Source organism: Eufriesea mexicana, unplaced genomic scaffold (assembly GCF_001483705.2).
Source record: "Eufriesea mexicana isolate 0111107269 unplaced genomic scaffold, ASM148370v2 scaffold2646, whole genome shotgun sequence".
NCBI lineage: Eukaryota > Metazoa > Arthropoda > Insecta > Hymenoptera > Apidae > Eufriesea > Eufriesea mexicana.
In genome coordinates, this window is record NW_016910740.1 from 952,852 (window position 1) to 972,060 (window position 19,209).

General features: G+C 24.9%; 2 protein-coding genes across 2 annotated transcripts in view; both read left to right on the forward strand.

The window, feature by feature from the left end:
* The window catches only part of scaf (inactive serine protease scarface), a 25,498-nt gene extending 19,670 nt beyond the window's left edge, over window positions 1-5,828 (forward strand). The window contains exons 8-11 of the mRNA XM_017903980.1: window positions 1,449-1,599; window positions 4,184-4,467; window positions 5,200-5,453; window positions 5,691-5,828. Of these exons, the coding sequence (XP_017759469.1) occupies window positions 1,449-1,599; window positions 4,184-4,467; window positions 5,200-5,453; window positions 5,691-5,828 (827 nt within the window). The remainder of the gene's footprint in view (window positions 1-1,448; window positions 1,600-4,183; window positions 4,468-5,199; window positions 5,454-5,690) is intronic.
* An 8,063-nt stretch (window positions 5,829-13,891) lies between these two features.
* Window positions 13,892-19,209, forward strand: part of LOC108550356 (Cysteine string protein) — a 126,726-nt gene continuing 121,408 nt past the window's right edge. Inside the window, exons 1-4 of the mRNA XM_017904087.1 lie at window positions 13,892-14,061; window positions 15,151-15,289; window positions 17,100-17,252; window positions 17,523-17,654. Of these exons, the coding sequence (XP_017759576.1) occupies window positions 14,042-14,061; window positions 15,151-15,289; window positions 17,100-17,252; window positions 17,523-17,654 (444 nt within the window). The 5' untranslated portion in view covers window positions 13,892-14,041. The remainder of the gene's footprint in view (window positions 14,062-15,150; window positions 15,290-17,099; window positions 17,253-17,522; window positions 17,655-19,209) is intronic.

Below are 19,209 nucleotides of genomic sequence, written 5' to 3' on the forward strand. Positions count from 1 at the left end.
TTTATAAATATAATAGTAATTCTTAAAATAAGACATTTTTAGTTATTTAGACAAAAATAAAAATTTTACTATAAATTATATATACAGTATTAATTGTGTAACATTCTTATGAGGTTTCAACAACAACCATTGATATATAAATAATATTTATTTTATTTACATAAGTTACAAAATCACTTAAATAATTTAAAAACTTTTACAGAATTTAAGTAAAAGCCATTTTCTTCCAATTAATTTTTTATGTTCTTATTATTTTTATTTCACATAATCAGTTGGATTTATGTAAAAAATTGAATTATGTTTCTTAGATAAATCTCTTTTTTTTGAAATGATATATATTGTTTAATTTCTATTTTCAATTTTTGATTATTTTCCTTAGTAATCTAACAATTAGATAATGAAATTAGAATAGAATAGAAAGTGTAATAAGTGTAATAAGTAGCAGTCTATAATTCACTCAAGTGTTATGTATATATTAGTTTTGTCGTCTCAAATATTAATTATTGTTAAAGAACAAAATATTTTTTTTTGTTTTGTTTCATCATTGACCACTTCCTACTTTCTTTAAACAAAGTTTATGATTTGAAAGTGAAGATCAATTAATAACTCGAAGCGTTAAATTTGAAATGAATAATTTCAATAGTGACTACGGTGTAAGTTTCTGTGATGAAATTTACACAATAATTTTTTCCATACAAAACACGCAGGAATTTTGTTATATTCATTTTTCTTGCAAATTTATGGAAAATAAACGCAAAAACAGTTATAAAATTTTTATTTTTTCAAATTTCAGCAATTAGAAATGAAAGTAAGCATATATATAATAACATAATTAATTATGCAATAAAAATTGCTAGGTACAAATCAAAACTGAAATTATTCCATTACTTACTGCAACTTATCAAAAGATTTTTTATTGCAGTAAAAGTCGTTTTGAAACACAAATATTTAAAATTTATAAGCTAAGTTTCTCCACGTTATTTAAATGCCAAAAGTGACAAAGTGGCTAAATTTATGCATCTAAAATCATACATGTTATTTTTCTCTCTTGTATAAACTGTACTTTCAATATCTTTGATACACTTTCTGTATATTTCTACTTGCATTTTAAAAGTTCTACACATGTAAGATTCGTGCAATTTCATAATAAATATTTATAAATTCATAATAAATATTTCATAATTTCCGTATTAATAATTTTCCAATTTTTCTGCAAACAAGATATTTTTGGTTCATTTTTACAAAATTTTGGATTGAATTATGTATAAATCTTAATATCTGCATATAATGCAATAAATAACGTACATATACAATATGCAAGATACACAATATATATTTAATACATATGTGTGCATGCATGTATGTATAATTATATATTATTGAGAGTTAATATTCTAAATATAAACGAAAACCGTATAAATAAATACACTTAATTTATTCTTAGGTAGTGCAACAACCAGGAATAGAAGACTCGACGACTGCTTTCGCCGAAATTCCATGGCAGGCAATGGTTTTGCACACTGGAGAAAAAAAAATCCTGTGTTCTGGCGCGCTAGTTGGTACTCAAGATATATTGACAGCGGCCAATTGCGTTGACAGGTAAAGTTGTCAAATATAAACACCAAAGCTATATTTTAGTTTTAATTTTACGTGAAATTCTGTCGAAGAGAAAATTGCCGAAACGGAAAATGATAAAGTGCTATCTAAACGTAGACATAGCAATAACTAAATAACAATAATAACAATAGTAAATAATGATAATAATAATAATAAATAATAGTAATAAATAACAATTAATAATAATACTAAATAGTAATACTAATAAATAATAATTAATAATAATTAATAATAATAAATACGAAATTTGTATAAGGTATTTATACTTGTACATTAATTATTTCGATAGAAACGTTCGAAAATCAAGACTGGGCCTTATTGATCGATGAAGAGTAGAGGAAAAAATGTTGAACAGTAATCAGAATGTTTTACTCCACTGATCGGGCGTGGTATTGCCCCACTATCCTCCATTCTGGATTTCCCAAAACTTTTTTAGTTCTACGAAATTAAATATTCTAAAAACTACAGCAAAAACTACTTAAAAGAATTTCTTGCAGAAAAACGGAAACATTTTTTTTTAAGCGATGCATACATTATTCAATAAAATCCCCGATCTTATGAATCCTCAAGTTATTTCTACTTTGAATTTTTCTTAAACTTCGTCAGAAAATTTTCGAATGACTCAGAAATATACATACCAAGTTATAAATAAAAGAATAAGATAGCTTATTAAGAACTTTATCGAAATTCCTTAAAACGTAAACAATTTATGCTAAGAAAGTTTCTTAATAATAAGAGCTATATATGTATAGCCAATTTTATTGCACACAAATGATAATAATCGAAGTGATATGATGAAGATATTATATATTTACGTGTTTCCAATCATTCTGATTCATATCGTAATTTCATTGTTCGACGAGAAAGTTTTCAAAGATTATAGAGAACAAAGAGAATCCAACTTTGAGATATATAACATCATTTTTCAACCTATAGATCGTGATCCAGCACTGAATTTAGAATTTTTAATGGATCGTGAAATTAAAATAAAAATAAAAACGTAAATGAAAATAAAAATAAAAATGGAAGTGGAAATGGAATTGAAAATTGTACATCTTTTCGTGGTTAAATTGTATATTATATATCGCTATTATATATCGAATTTCGTTTGAATCGTTCTTATTCTTAGTAAAAATGTATCACATGTTACATTTTAAATGTTATTGCCAAATGTACATAATCTTATTTATTATAATTATGGGATATGTAGTTCTTAAAAATTTTATGTTACAAATATTTCGATCAAGTTGTACAAGTGCCTGCATCAGCTAACTCTCTTGTGATATAAAAAATATTTACCTTTCAAAATTCCGCTTTCTTTTCTTATTTTTCTCTTGAAATATGCTTTGAGTGACACTGGAGCTTCTTAAAACGTCGTAATCGCAGAAATATCAAAAATAGTCTAATTTTAATACACGATTCGCTTATTTGCCAAATTGATTAGCTTCAAAGAACAAAAAGTAGAAATTTATTTTAAATATAACAAATTAAGCATCAGTCAAGTGTTTTGGTGCTAAAATTTCGAAAAATTCAAGAAATGGAGTTAATTATTTTAACATGTGAATGCCTAGTATATTTTAACTCTTTGCACTCGAGAGGTGAGCCTAAGTCACCGTTCAATCAAATTCCGAAGACCCATGTTAATTAACGTATCAAATCTAAAATAACCTAAGATTGCATGGAACGTCGAAATAAAATAATTTTAAGTCTTAATTTATACCCGATTCTTTATTTACCGTTTCAAAAATATTCTCGACGTTGCAGCAGAAAGTCTTTGAATTGCTATTTCTCTGTAACCAAAATAATCACCGAGTGCAAAGGGTTAATATACAGGATATCTCGCGCAATTGGGCCCAATTTGCGGTCTACTTCATTTTCCACTTAAATTTTTTCTTATTTTTTATCGTTTTACTGCTTTAATTGCGTAAAATACACTGCAGAAAAAATAGATTTTCTTAAAAAGGAAAAAGATAAAAATTATCTCAGGTATAACAAATAAGATTAAAAAATTTAGTGGGAGTCTGTCATAACTATATTTATAATATATTGCTTTCGATCGAAGTAAATCTTAATTCTTGTTTCGAATACCACGAATAAGGTAGGAGGACAAAATTGAAAAGAAAAAATAACGAAATATAAATAAGCTATTAGCCATAATAGTTCTAAATAAGCTATAGTTAGCTATAAATAAGCTATAGTTATCCATTTATCGTTTTGATAAACTAAAACTCACCGATTTCGTTACTATTGCACGTAAATATTAAATTAAACAAGTATTAAAAAATGTTAAAAATTAGACAAACTTGTCTGAGAAAAGTGAAATTAATTTTGTACGATATAAAGTTAAACGTTCATTAAGTTCCATCATTTTCCACATTTTGTTAATTTTAATTCCATTGTTTTTATCGTAGAGTCAACTTAGAATAAACTTATCAGCTTAACTAACTACTAATTGTAAGTTATAAGTTAACTACTTAAGTTACCAATTAATTTAGTGTATTATTACTGTTCTTTTATTGTTCCATTTAATTAATACTGTTCCGAATTATTTTATTAATCAATCAAGCCTTTCGCCGAAGGATGTTTCGATAAAGTTAGGAGAATGGAAATTGGGATACGAGTTACCGCACGAGGAACCACTACCTTTCCAAATCATCAACGTGTCATCCATTAGTACACATCCTGGTTACGAGCGGGGAACTGGTGAACACGATCTGGCGATGTTGCATCTCGAAAGCCCTCCTACTTTCGACCTCCATATAAATCCTTTATGTTTGCCAAAGACAAAGCATTTTGTGCAAAACAATAAACCATGTATTTCCACTGGTTGGGGAAAATCTATACTCCAAGGTAATTATTTAAATTTAAGCTGTTACTATTACAAATATATGTATAATATACTATTTTATTGTAATAATTATTATAGTTATAATGATTATAATAGTATTATAATATGCACTATATAGTAATCATAACAAAATAATAAAAATCTAATAATCTTAATTATTAACAATCTTAAATATGAACAGTAAAGCATCAATTAAGAGTATTGACACTAAAATTTTTAAAAATTCCAAATTAATTATTTTAACTTTTAGTGTATTAATATTCTTAATATATTAATACATTATTATTTCTGACATTAATGTACAATATGTTAATATATTTAAAGATTTACGCAAATCGATGCAAGTTGTTTCTCAAAAATTATTTAAATATTTTAATTCGATTCCGTAGTAAACAGAATAAATTTTGTTTTCAAACGTATAAACGTATAACACAAAATGAATTATAAAACATTGGCAATCCGTCTATTAAAACTTGACTAGAATCTATTAATTTACACGAACATCATTTATTTATTAAGTTATTAAGATACGAATAAAACGTATTTATTTATTTGCAAATATAAATGATAATATAATTTTTAATTTATTAAATCCCGTTAAAAGCAAGAGTAAAAACTAAAATCAGTTAAAGATAACTTGAAAAATACGTAGATAATATACGAAACATCGTATAGGAATTGCTACAATAAAATTAAATTAAACGATTGATTGCACAAAAATTTGTCTGTTTTAGCACATTACGCTGGTGTAATCATGAACGTAGTTAACATGAAAGTGCTATCAACAGGACGTTGTAAGGAACAATTATTAAGCACAAATTTTGAAGCTGAAGCTGCAGATGGAACTATCTGTGCTGCACCTGTAGAAGAAAAGAATAACGTTTGCGAAACGGATGTTGGTGGACCGCTTGCTTGTCAAAATGAACAAGGTGTTTACGAATTGGTTGGAATTTATAGTCAAGACACCGGATGTCTTCCAACCAATCAGGTAGGATAGATTGATCATAATAATATAAATACTACATATTCTCTTCATATTCTAAGAAAAAGTATTTTTTATATATTCTTCGTTTTTGAACTGTTTTCAAGTTTCTTATTATTACAATTACTCGTTTAAAAATTAAATAATCGAAATATATCGAAAAATAATCTAAATTAATAAATGAAATTCGAATATCATAAAGATATTGGATGTAATATAGATTTATAATAATCGCTGTTTCAGGTTGCTATGTTTGCTCCATTAGATGGAGTATGGCTAGATGAAACCATACAGAGATCTGAAGAAAGTCAATTAAACATAAAATATGATTATAGAAAAAGTTCTTTGATTACGGATAATCAGTATCTACCTCCAGTTTAAAGATCAATTAACTAATATCTTTTGTCTTTAATATTTAGTACGTTTTTGTATTATATAATAATAATTAATAAATTTATTACCCCTGTGAAATACCTTAGAATAAAAACTCACAATTGCGTTTTATTGCATGTTACGAATTGCTGTTAATTTTGTACATTGCATAATAATTTCAAAAATAAAATAAAATATTATTCATTCAGTATCTAAGTCTAAATTAATATATTAAAGTAAGATATTTATAACACCTTATTTTAATTATCACTTTTTAATTTTTGAAAATGCACAGGAACGTTAAGAACGTTATGATTATTATGGTTGCTGAATTTCTTCTTTTATGCTTTATTTCTTCTTTTATGAAAAAATATCGATGAACTTGAAATCTCTAATAAAATGTTTTGTAGAATCTTGGATATATGCAACTCAAAAAATAATGCAATCATGTTCTGAAAAATTTCTTCATATAGCAATAAATAAGGCAGATATTTAGGTGCCGTGATTTGACTGAGACACCCTGTATTCTCAATAATGGCAAAAGTCAGATATAAAGTACCCCTAACACTAAAATTGCAAGTTTCTGCAGCTGAAATCTATTTGATTATGCGATCAATAGTATAATGCATTATTTACAGCAAATTTTACTTTGTTAAAAAGTTATGTATTAATAAACATAAAACAGTTATCAAAAGTACCTCTTAAATCCACCTATATCTTACTAAAAATAATGAAAATATTATCAATTTTATTCATAAAATTGTTTATGATATACTTAATGAATTTACAAAATTGGATTTTTCTTTCTTCAATTTCCATATACCTCAATTCAACCTAAAAAATAGCGTATTTACGCTAAAAGTGTAAAGTTCCAAGCGTTCTGATCACAAACTTCTGTTATAGTTTTCTTATTAATTAATGGTACATATTTACATAAAATTTTTATTGATTCTAATCCTTTAACTATCCTTATATGTAATCGTAATCAAAAATTTATACATTAAACATCAAAAAGAAAAAGAACTTTCCTCGTTTGAACACTTTGCGTCATCACGAATCTATTAAATATACAGGGTGTTCCGTTATTAATGGATATTCCGATGAATCGTTAAATTCGATTTTCTCAAAAAACAAAGCTCCATATAAAAGAATTGTATTCTTTCTTTTCAACTTATTTTTTCATAAAGTTTGACCTTCTACTCGGTTGTGCAACTAATAACAGAATATCCCGTATAACACAGGTATATACATTTGAAAAATTGAGTTTGCATAAAAAGGTAAATTGAAAATGGTAAAAATTTTAATGAAAGAAATAAAATTTTGCGATAAAACGTTTTATTTATAAAAATGGAAGGAACAGAAATGTATAATATTTTATGTAAAAATTATTATATTATACATGTGGACACATGTATACATAATGGACCAATAATCTTAACAATTTTAAATGTTTCTGTTAGATATATGAAAAATTCTACGTTTGAAATATGTATTTATATATGTATATATGTAGGATTGGAATGAGTACGGCCTTGAAGGAGTGTCGGGAGTGTTTGAATTTACAATTGTTAGAACAAAGGTGACCGCGCGCAAGAGGATTGAATGGATGAGTATCACAGAGCTGAGTGCGATAGACGAGTGCAAGTTAGTTTATGAGTGCGGTGTGTGTTTGAAGTAACTGGTTCGCCGAAGTTGCGAGAAAAGAGGCATGATTGGAAAGGAAGGCCCGAGTGTGAAAAAGGGACAGAATGAATGGTTTAACCGTTTGAGTCCCAAGCAGCGCGATCGTGCTCAACTTTGCTGATGCATGTACGTTACATAGTACCAACAAGCGCTATTGCGACGATTGGGATTTTCCGATATAAAATTAAACAAGCTCTACTGCGCCGTTTGGACTTCTTCGCACTCGATTAAGGCAAGCGTTATCGCGCTGTTCAAGGTTTTTCGACCGTGTTCTTCTGAAAGCTTCAAGCGCTGCTTGGGACTCAAACGGTCAAACACTTAGCCGACCGCACGCCCCAGAGCAAACTATACGATTTCCACCGCACTCGGGGAACTCGAATAAGGGGTCTTAAAAATTGGTGAATTTTATTATATGTTGTGCTTTATAGAAGCAATTCGTCAGTAATTGCGAATAACTCCAAATGGAGGTAATGTAAGTAATAACCGAAAACGAGAAATGCGTTGCTAAGGTCAAAATGGGAGATCTCCCCGATCGGTCGGCTAAGTGTTAAATAAGGTTGCAAGGGCGCAGGCGAGTCAGTGTGTCAGTCCAAGTCATTCTAACAGTTTAGCCTAAGACAGTACATCAGTCAGTCTAAGAATGACCAAGATCTAAGAATTTTCAGTCAAAGACAGTGTGTTAAAGTCTAAAGTCAGTTTATAAGAGTCAGTTTAAGAAAGATCAGAAGAGCATACCCATAGTGAATCTCTCTTGTTTCACAGCCAGCCGCCGTCATTCTGTTTATAAGCTTATTTTATTCTATTAAGAAGTCAATAATACTATCTTAAGTCAATCCATCCAGAATCCGACCTTATAAAGTAAAATATAAATTATAATTTCCTTGCAAGTGGAAATTTCTGAAACTTCAAAATAACGTTTTTAAATGGCATACTATACTTCCAGATTTCTAATCCCAAATAAAAAGTTAATAAATTACAGGATAAAATAAATACGTACATGTATACTCATTCTTAAACAGCAGTTAATTCGATACAAAATTTTAAAAAATTTTCCAAACGTATTGTGTAAACAATGTTTTATATTACACAAATTATCGTTTACAACAAATTTCTTCGCTTTTTTGTTCTTTTTTTTCTTCTTTATTAACAAAAAGGAATTTCTTTTATCTGCTACAGAAGATAATTTAATTTTAACACAGAATAAAAATCACGAAATGAATCACATACGATAAGTTGTACCAATATTTACCGATATAATAATAAATACTCACTCAAGTCAGATGAGTGAAATGCTGGCCAACTCTAAAACACTTCTTACTACTACATTAAAAATTTGCACATCGTTAAAATAGCTATAATAAATACAGCAAATGTTATAAATATAATATATAAATACACCAAATCACGTAAACCAACATGAAATGAAGTTGTACGATATTGTACAATAAAGATCAAGGAAACATGCAGCTCGATGTTTTAAAAACTGGTTCCAAAAAATATTTTTACGAGACAGTGAAGAGGAAAATCTATTCCTACTAAAATACAATCAAGTAGAAATATTTCGTTCCACCTAACTCTACCTTTAATACCTATTTTCCATTATCATTGTTTTTAAGTTCTTGGCAGACATAGTAGTAGCAAAAGAAAGATCAATATTCTTTTTTTCTGCGTGACTAACCTCATCCTATATATCTATCTCTATATATTTGATATTATCTTCGTTACACAATGCTATATGATATATGATATATATTTATTACACGGAATATGATATTTTTACGTATATAAATATAATTTATATTTAATACAATTCAATTTCTTTTTAAATTTGTATGCAAGCAGACTTTTAAATGTTCATTCTAACTGTCTTAAATTTGAACTACATTAATTGATGTGTAGAATGGATCAGCTAACGTAGCCACATTAATTATTTCCAATAACTTTTGTTACTAGAAAATTGATAAAAAATTATTTTGCCGTAAATAGTAAGTTACTAATAATGAAAATAATCAAAATGGTCTCGTTAGGTGGTCCGCACACTGTACAATGAGTATAAAAATACTTATGAATATAAACACATTACTTATATATGTATGTGTGACTTAATGAAGTACACTTTTTGAGACGAAGAAGCAATTTTCTGAAATCTGAAAATTTGTTGATCATTCTGAAAAAAATTTTGTATAATTTTATGAAACTTCATCGTAAAGTGACTAGTGACTGTATCTTTTGAAATAATTACTCTTATTACGCAGTACGTTATTAAAACGTATAGGTCAAGCCTATCCATTGATTCATACATATGTATATTGAGAAACTACGTCATTCTGATTCTATCGTTATAAAACTCCGGGTTACGTATCTGTGAACAGACGTGTGGAAAACCTGACCAATATTACAGATTTTAATGAAGTATTCTTAAAATGAAGTTATTTTCAAAACTATATATCTTTTAAATAAAAATACATCTTGTGAATTACTATCGTTTATTAATATTCTACGTTTTTACAGTTGAATCGATTCAAAGATTTTTTAACTTAAATTCGATTACTATACGACTATGTTACTCGAGGGGACTATACTTTATGCTATCTTTATCTATGTTATGGATATAATCGCTATATAACATTAAAAAATGCAAAAACTAGGAGAAGAAACAAAAAATTAATTCTTTAATCATCTGCGAAGGTAAATAATTTCTTGAACATTTAATTGTAACCAATGATTGATGATAGTAAAAGTTAATAAACGAAATTTTGTGACTTACGAATTTGTTAAATATGATAGTCCACTAATGCTACGTTTATATGTGTGTATATATATATATATATTTCCCACGAAATCATATTATATCATATATCATCCGAATATGGAGTAATGTTATGTTACCATCGAATGTATCCGTAAAATCGATATTAACTGTCGGACATTAGAAGATTTGGCAAATACACAAAAAACAGAGCCAGATCAATTGTGACATACATTTCCGAATTTTTATTCTTATGTAAAGAGATAAACTTTATTGAATTCTGATTTCAATGCTTTGAATTACATTTTCTAACACGATAAAATTTTTTTTACAATTTTCTCTATGGCTTATACGTAGCTTTCGTATTATGACATTTCTTTCGTTTAATTTCTAATATCTACTTTCCCAACACGACTATTCTACTTGGCTTTATAACAATAGACCAAATAGCTAACGTTAAATATATTAATACAAAACTATTTTTTTATAGAAATATTGTTATTTAATGTTTGATGTTGTAATAATTTAAAAATAAAACAATAATGTTATAATAATAAAATTATTGAAAAATATTAATTATTAAATTATATTATTAAAGTTATGTTTGATATTATTCAATAATATTATAAAAAAAATTATAACAGTTATTTGTAAATTATTATGATAATAAAGAAAATTTAAAAAAAAAATAATGTTAAGATAATGTTAAAAAACAATGCATATAAATATTTAAAATATTTTATTCACAGATTAATGCAATAAATTTATAAAAAATAAAATTTGAGAGAGAGGATACAGGCGGAGTCTTACAATCTTGTTAGTCGATCATCTATTTAAATTTATATGAATTGTTAAATTTTTAAAAACAGGGCAACGATACATTACTCTACCTTTTTCATAACTCACTACAGAAGAAGAATATATATCATGAACATGAATGTAATTAAAGGATGGCATTTAATGAGTTTATTTATTTCTTTATAATAACTTAAATCTTTTAATTTATTTATCCTCATACATTTAACATATTCTTTTATATTAGTCCTGATTTTCAATTGGAGTGAAATCTAAATACTGATAAAAGAGTTACAATAAAATCACTCATTTAAAATTATTCCCCAGCTTAGTAAACCAAGAATCATTGTAAGTACATTAGCAGTATATCGTTACTCCCTAAATGCTTATTACTGATTTTATTTGGATGAAAAAACTTTCATTATTCATTATTTAATCAAATTATTTTATTATTATATTTGTAATAGAAGTTGTAGTAACAATTTTGTTTATTATTATATTTGTATTCATACATAGACATAACTTTTGATTAATATGGTAAAAGTCAACAAGAATATTCTTAAATAAACTTTAAATGCAACTTCCTGCATTCAAAAAATAATAACTATTTATAAACATTTTAAACTTTAAAATTACTATTAATATCAATCCCAATTTCATTGCATATTGCTGTAGTTTTATAAGGTTCTTATTTGTTTTAATATGTTATCAACTAAACTCATCATTATTGATCATTATAATAAAGTCTTAAACGTATATTATTTCAAAACTATTTGAATATTTTACAATAATTGAAAATGAATACTGTTTAATCTTTTCTTATGAATATCCTTTATTTAGCAAGTTACTTTAGTGACTTTGTCAAAAATCTGTTTATATTTTTCTGATTTTAAAAGAACATATTGTATTTTAACATCAATAAGGAATATAGATTGGGGGAGTTTGAAAAGGTTTTCACTATTTTTTTTTTTTTTTTTTTTTTTAAAAAAACAGAATGCATGGTCTGATTTCAATGATTTTGAAATATATTATAGAGGGCAAAATTCTCAACAACTTTTATTTGAATAATAATTGCCACCGTGCCTATTTTCGAGATATTTACAAGAATTATTGGTACTACTATATTTGACTTTGCCTATAAGTGCATTGTATATACATTGAGTGCGTAACAAATATGATACTAATTTATTTATACAATGATACAAGTTTGAAGACATTTATATCTTATAAATTAATAGTGAAGTTATTATTATATATTGAACACAATGCTAACTATAAAAATATATTAGTATTTTAAGGCATTTCCTTTGCCTTAGTAGAGTTCAAATTATAGATGATAAGAAGAGATTATCCATTACCAATAAGAAATAAGAATAAAAATGATAATGCTGATCAAGTATTTTTTACCAATATATTTGTCAATGGTTGTCAGAACCCACTGAGGTAATTATGAGTGTGATTGATATACTCATTTGCTTGCAATGAATGTTAATTTGTATTATTATTGTATTACCATAATAGTGATTCAAGAACTGAAAATCTGATGTGTTCCAATCTGTAGAAAGTTATAAAATCATTGTCTAGTTAACAAACAATGGTTCTGCATCATGAAGTATTTTTTCACTATAATAGCATACCACGAACATTCTGAGACGAAGACTACATATTAATTAAAGCTAATAAAATGATATTGGCTAATTATGATTATGATTTAGATCTCTGAGAACAACACTGTGTGTGTCAACAATGAACGAGATGAAAAATCTATGAATTGTTAAACAGAGAAACCCTCCCTATTGGGACTATTATAGGATTGTATTAGGAAAGGTAGCATAAAATTGTTCTGGACTCATATCCTATGTTATATTCTTATATGTTTTTTTACTCAAAAGTATACAAACTACATATTGCAAGGAATAAAATTAATATAAAAGGAGATGCTTCAACAAATACATTTTAAATCTTACATTTACAAATATCTTTAGTTGCATATTAAATTAATTATACATTCTATACTTTGTATGCACTCACCCAGCAGGTTTTTCATAATGGAAAAAGGATAAAAAAATTGGGAAACAATCATATTAACTTAATTTAGAATTAATCGACAATTATGATGTTGTCAAGTAACATTTTACCAATTTTGAATAATATTTTGATTTTTGTTACCACTTCAGATTTTGATTCATAACCTATGTATATATTCACATATCACTTAATACAACTAATATAATTGTATAACACAATAAATAAAAAATCTAAATCAATTCTAATGTGTAATAAATTGATAATAATTTAGTATATTCTTAGAATTAAAGAAAGATAACGAATTGTCATTCTTTCATTCATCAATATAACACATACATTAATCTATATCAAATTAAATAATATGTATGTATGATATAGATATAATTTTGAATAAAACTACATGTATATATATGTACATAGCAATGGGGATAAAACTGCATATATAATCATTAATGTAATTTATTACTGAATATTGATTTTTTAAATTACAAATTCAAACTTCTTCACTACTAGAAAATTAAATTTTCCTATCTCAGCAATATTTTATTTCTTAATAGTAATATTTTACAAATTTATAAATATAACTAACATATAAATATATATTATATATGAAAGAAATATTTATAAACATATGACTTGTAAATAAGCAGTAGTTTAAATACAATATGAAATTGATTATGCATCTAGTTAAAATAATATGCACCAATAGTTTCATACTTCATTTATGTTTCTTGAATTTATGTTTTCAGTGGCGCCAGTTTGGTGCAACTGTGTCCACTTTTGGTACTAAAATATTGAATCCTTTCCCTTGGTATCATCCGACACAACATCTATTCAAAAAGATACGTTCATTTAATGACGAAAATTATGTACTTGTAGTACGAGACGACGAAGTTCGAAATTTCTTAGTAGGAAATTAATTCTACTTTTCGTATCGTATAATCAAATAACATTACTTTCATTAAACATGGATAAAAGAAAAATGTCGTGAGTATTTTACCACCCTTGTCTGAACATTTTTGCGTTTTAAACTATTTTTTTATCTAAAAAATTATGTTGTTTTCTTTTAACAGTAGCTTATATACATTTTTTCATTAAATTTGGTTAATATATTTTAAGAATTGAATAATTCTACAAAATTGGAAAAATCGTAGGTTATTCTTCTATTCACTCTTGCATGTTTTAATCTTTATTTTCCATTTAATTTATATTTTCATTTATTTGTTTTTGAAGAAAATGAAAAAAATGACAATTCTGTCAATAAATATTTTAGTTTTTAAAAATGAAGATTTATATTGACTAGGTTAATTTCTTGATCTGTGAGTATTATCAGTATGTTTTAAAATTACTGCATCAAGATTAGTTACTTTACAAAAATCAATATATATATATGATTAATTAAATGTATAATTTAATTTATCTAGACCTTAATATAAAAACTGATTGTAACTGTAATTGTCAAGATTACAAAATATTTTTTGTATATCTGTAAAAATTAATGTAGTAGCACTAAGATAATAATAGTAGTAATAGCAACTTAAAATTAGTAAAACTAGTCTAATATAACAAAAATTTTTAATTATAAAAAGAATATAGATTGATGAATGTAAATTAATAATTATTTTGTAATATGGAAATCAATTATCAATATTTTAAAATAAATTATGATTCATTACATTTTGATTAATTAAAATTTTATGAAACATGTTTTAGGTATTATTATAGTAGTGTCATTTAAAGTAAAAATCATGTTTAATAACTGAATTACTAAGAGGAAAGGATTCTAAATGAGAGAAATAGGAGATTTTTAAATATTATATAAAAAGTAAACAAATTCTTAAATTCTTAAATTTGAAAAACAAAAAAATTATATACTTTATATTTTTCACATTTAATTAAAATTTTTCATTTTTACATTTATCACTTGATATTGAGTTAATTTATGGATTTAAACAAAATTTGTTTAATTTATGCTCACTTTTATGTGATTTGTAAAATAATGTCTACAATTTAATGAAATATGTTTGTGGTAGGAATTGATAATTAACTGATTTATTAACATCTTCATTGTTTCAGGACAGCAGGGGATTCCCTGTACCAAATTTTAGAAATTCCAAAAACTGCTACTCCTGAAGAAATTAAGAGAACTTATAGAAAATTAGCATTAAGATATCATCCTGATAAAAATCCAAATAATCCAGAAGCAGCGGAAAAGGTAAAATTTAATATATGATATTAAGAATATACATCTTCTCTATTTCAGTAAAACTTATCAGTTTTTATCCTTTTTTGTTTAATAAAACGTGCATAATTTTCTAAAGTAGTTTAATTTATCTTTGTGTTGTTTTATTATTTCTATTTATCATATGGGATAAATTAAATTTATTTTTAGTAGAAAAAATATATAACTTTCCCTTTGTTATTATTGCTATTAAAAAAATGATTTATTTCAAAAATTTGTTACAGTTTCTTGTTGTTAATCTAATTACTATAGTATTAGTTTTATTTATTTTTATATATTTGTAGTGGAATAGCCATCTCTTTGAATAGTTATGTTAAATATGAATCATTTTCATATGTTTTAGATTAGATAAGATTTGTTTCAAAGAACAGCTAAAACATTTGTGTAGGTTTTTGCAAGTTTAAACAAGATAAAGTTCATTGAATAAAGATGAAATTGTATTAAAGTTTATAATATCATTTTTTTGAATGCAAAAAGAAATATTAATAATATCCTTTTGGTTCTAATAATTAATTTAATCTTTATTTTTGAAGAATGTAAAAGTTTAAAGTATATTGAAAAAATATACAAAAATTATATTTTTTCAATTTATTTCTAAAGTTTTATGCAAATTGTGTTGAGATACTTGAAATTTAATTTAACTTCATGTTAATAATTAAAGTATGTATGGTAATAATTAAAGATATAACAAGTTATAACTTTCTAAATATATTAGTTAATAGCATAGAAATGAAAAATTGTTAAAGTGAAATAATATATGAAATTTTGAAAGTAATAATTTCTTAAATTGGTTTTTCTGTTTTAGGATTGCATTTTTAATAATAGTAAAAATATATTATTAATTTTAAATATATTAATTAAAAATAAGTAAGGGAATTTTAATTAATAAAAATTATTTTGTTTCTTCGTATGTAATATTCTATTAAAGATTTTATGTTTTAATCAAAAATTGGTTTAAAAAATGTTATACTATAATCTATGTTTAAAATAATTACAATAATACGTTACAAAAAAACGAGGTTAAATGGACCCTTACTCCATATAGATATATTTTTGTTATTCCTTTTTGAAAGTATCATATATTTGAATTATCAGTAAATATAATTTTTCATTTTATATAGAATGTTGAAATAGTTTTAAAACTATTAATTTGAATATCATAATATTTCAAACTTGTTGATAGATTACTAAATTAAAATGTTAAATCTTAAGTGTTGAAGGTCAAAACATTCCCGACACAGCAATTTTACCGTTGCATTTGAAACCAGACACGCACGTGACTTATCAACTATAGTTTATGTTAAAGAGTTATATTACTCTTTCTCTTTTTATTTATTTCATCCGTATTGTGTGAATTTATTCTCGCAGTAGTCGAGCGATTTCTTTAGTGTTCAAATCATTTCTTGATGATGAGGTGTAGTCAATCCATCAGATGATGGACACAATAATGACAGTGGCTACTTTAAGGGCAGTGATTTTAAAAAATAATCAATGAGTAAGCATATGTGTATTTCGTTTGCTATAAGACGTTACTGCCCACAGATCGCCTATAATAAAAAATTTTTCAACTGCTGAGGGTTAATATATATATATCCTTTTTTATAAAAGTAACATATCAATACTCAGTAGAAAACTGCAATAAATTGTTCTTTATTGTATAACTGTTCCTTTCTATATATATATATGTTTCACAGCCTCTACTAATTATATGTACATATTTGTAATTTCTAATTAAATGTAATTGTTTATAAATTTCATCTATTTGAACATGATTGTGTTTCAGTTTAAAGAAATAAATAGAGCACATGCCATATTAACAGATCTAACTAAGAGAAATATATATGATAATTATGGATCTCTTGGGTTATACGTTGCTGAACAATTTGGTGAAGAAAATGTCAATGCTTACTTTGCTTTTACTTCTGGTTGGTGCAAGGTAAGGTTTTGCTAATTTCTGAGCGTTTTATCAGTTAAATATCAATTTCACATTAGTTTCATTATGAAATTTAATAAAAATTTATTATTAGTTTTAGAAATGATAATAAATTAATTTTTTATTTATTTTATTTATTCAAACTTTTATATTGTATTTTTATTTTCTTAACTGTGAAATTAGTAAATACTTAATATTGGTATCATATAGTTAAGAAATTTAAATACTATGATTATAATATTAATTAATATAAAAATAATTTATTGTTTACAGGCACTCTGCATATTTTGTAGTTTGATAACTGCATGTTATTGCTGTTGTTGTTGCTGTTTTTGTTGCAACTTCTGCTGTGGCAAATTTAAGCCAACACCACCGGAAGATAGTGGAGCATACCACAATTTACAGGTAACATTCTTATTTATTTTTCTATTTTTAAAATATCTTGTGATATGAAGAGTTGTACATATTATTATTATTCATAATAATTTATTAATTGTAATAATAAATTGTAATTGATATTAAATATTAAATATTTTATTATTACAATTAGTTTATTAAATATTATTTCATATTTACTGTGAATATATGATTAAAAAGAAGAAACTTTTTACAATGAAATATATTCATCATTATTGATAAATTAAGAGAGATATTTTTAATTATACTTATAAATATAATTGACTATACTTTTTTTAGTATTATAAATTACTGCTTATTAATTATTTAAGATTAATTAAATCAGTATTTATAATTAAGATTATATTTTCAATAAAAATATTTCTAATGGTTTTATGTAAATACAATGAAATTAGCTCAACAGAAATGCATATAAAAATTTAAAGACTATGATATTTATAAAACTATATATGAAACATTTATTAGTCAAAAAATTAGTTAAGAAATGTAATTAGTAGATTATTGAAAAATTTTAATATTAATGTTCTTAACGAAATTGATGCTTTTAATAAAATTAATGTTATAGTTTTCTTAAGTAATTTAATTTATAAATATATTTTTTTTATATTTAAATTATTAAATTAAAAATTATACTAAAAATATTAACATATGATATTTAATAAATGTAGTCAGAATCATATCATTTAATATATATTTATAAAAAAATAATGAAAAATTACATGGTTATCAACTATTTCAAAGAAAATAAATCTTTATTAATTGGATGTTATCTCCGACAGAATGACATTGAAATTTTATTATATAAGTCATATGTTACATGAAAGCTGACTAATCCAAGTAAGAGTTTGACATGAAGATAGATTATGTATGAAGTGCTAGTATCAAAAATATAGGTTAGCATTACTAAGAATACTGATATATATCAACATAAAATATTAGATTTTGCAGAAAATTCTGTTTTGACTTAGTTTTTTTTTGTTTTAATATGTTTTACATTGCATTGCATTACTACGTAAATTTTTAACTCAATTGAAAATCAATAGAAGCAAGTAGAAGTATATTAAGCATTTATAGAAAATGCTTTTTGTGATTGTAAAATATAATCTTGATCTTAAAAATTTTTATCTGAAAATGAAATACTTAAAGATAACTCATATGAAAAATGTTAGTTATGGAACATGAGACATGAACAAAGTTAAAAAATCTAAGAATGTTACAAGTAGTGGCATATGATTATTTTTACACAATTGGAGAAGCACAAAAACACAATAAATGGGTTTAGCATGAACTATTTCTTGATAATGAAAAGACTTGATTATGCAATTTGTTTTGCATTGATTCAGCAGATGTAAAATAATAGTAGCTCAATAATTACTTCTGATAAAAATAGATTCTTCATAATAATATATAGTAATTATATTAATTGTTGTTATCTTATGATTTACCTTGTAAGATTAATTAAATTGAATTGGAAAATTCATTACAGTAGGGATATTGTACCTATATACTATATATAATAAATAAATATATATATTTTTATTTA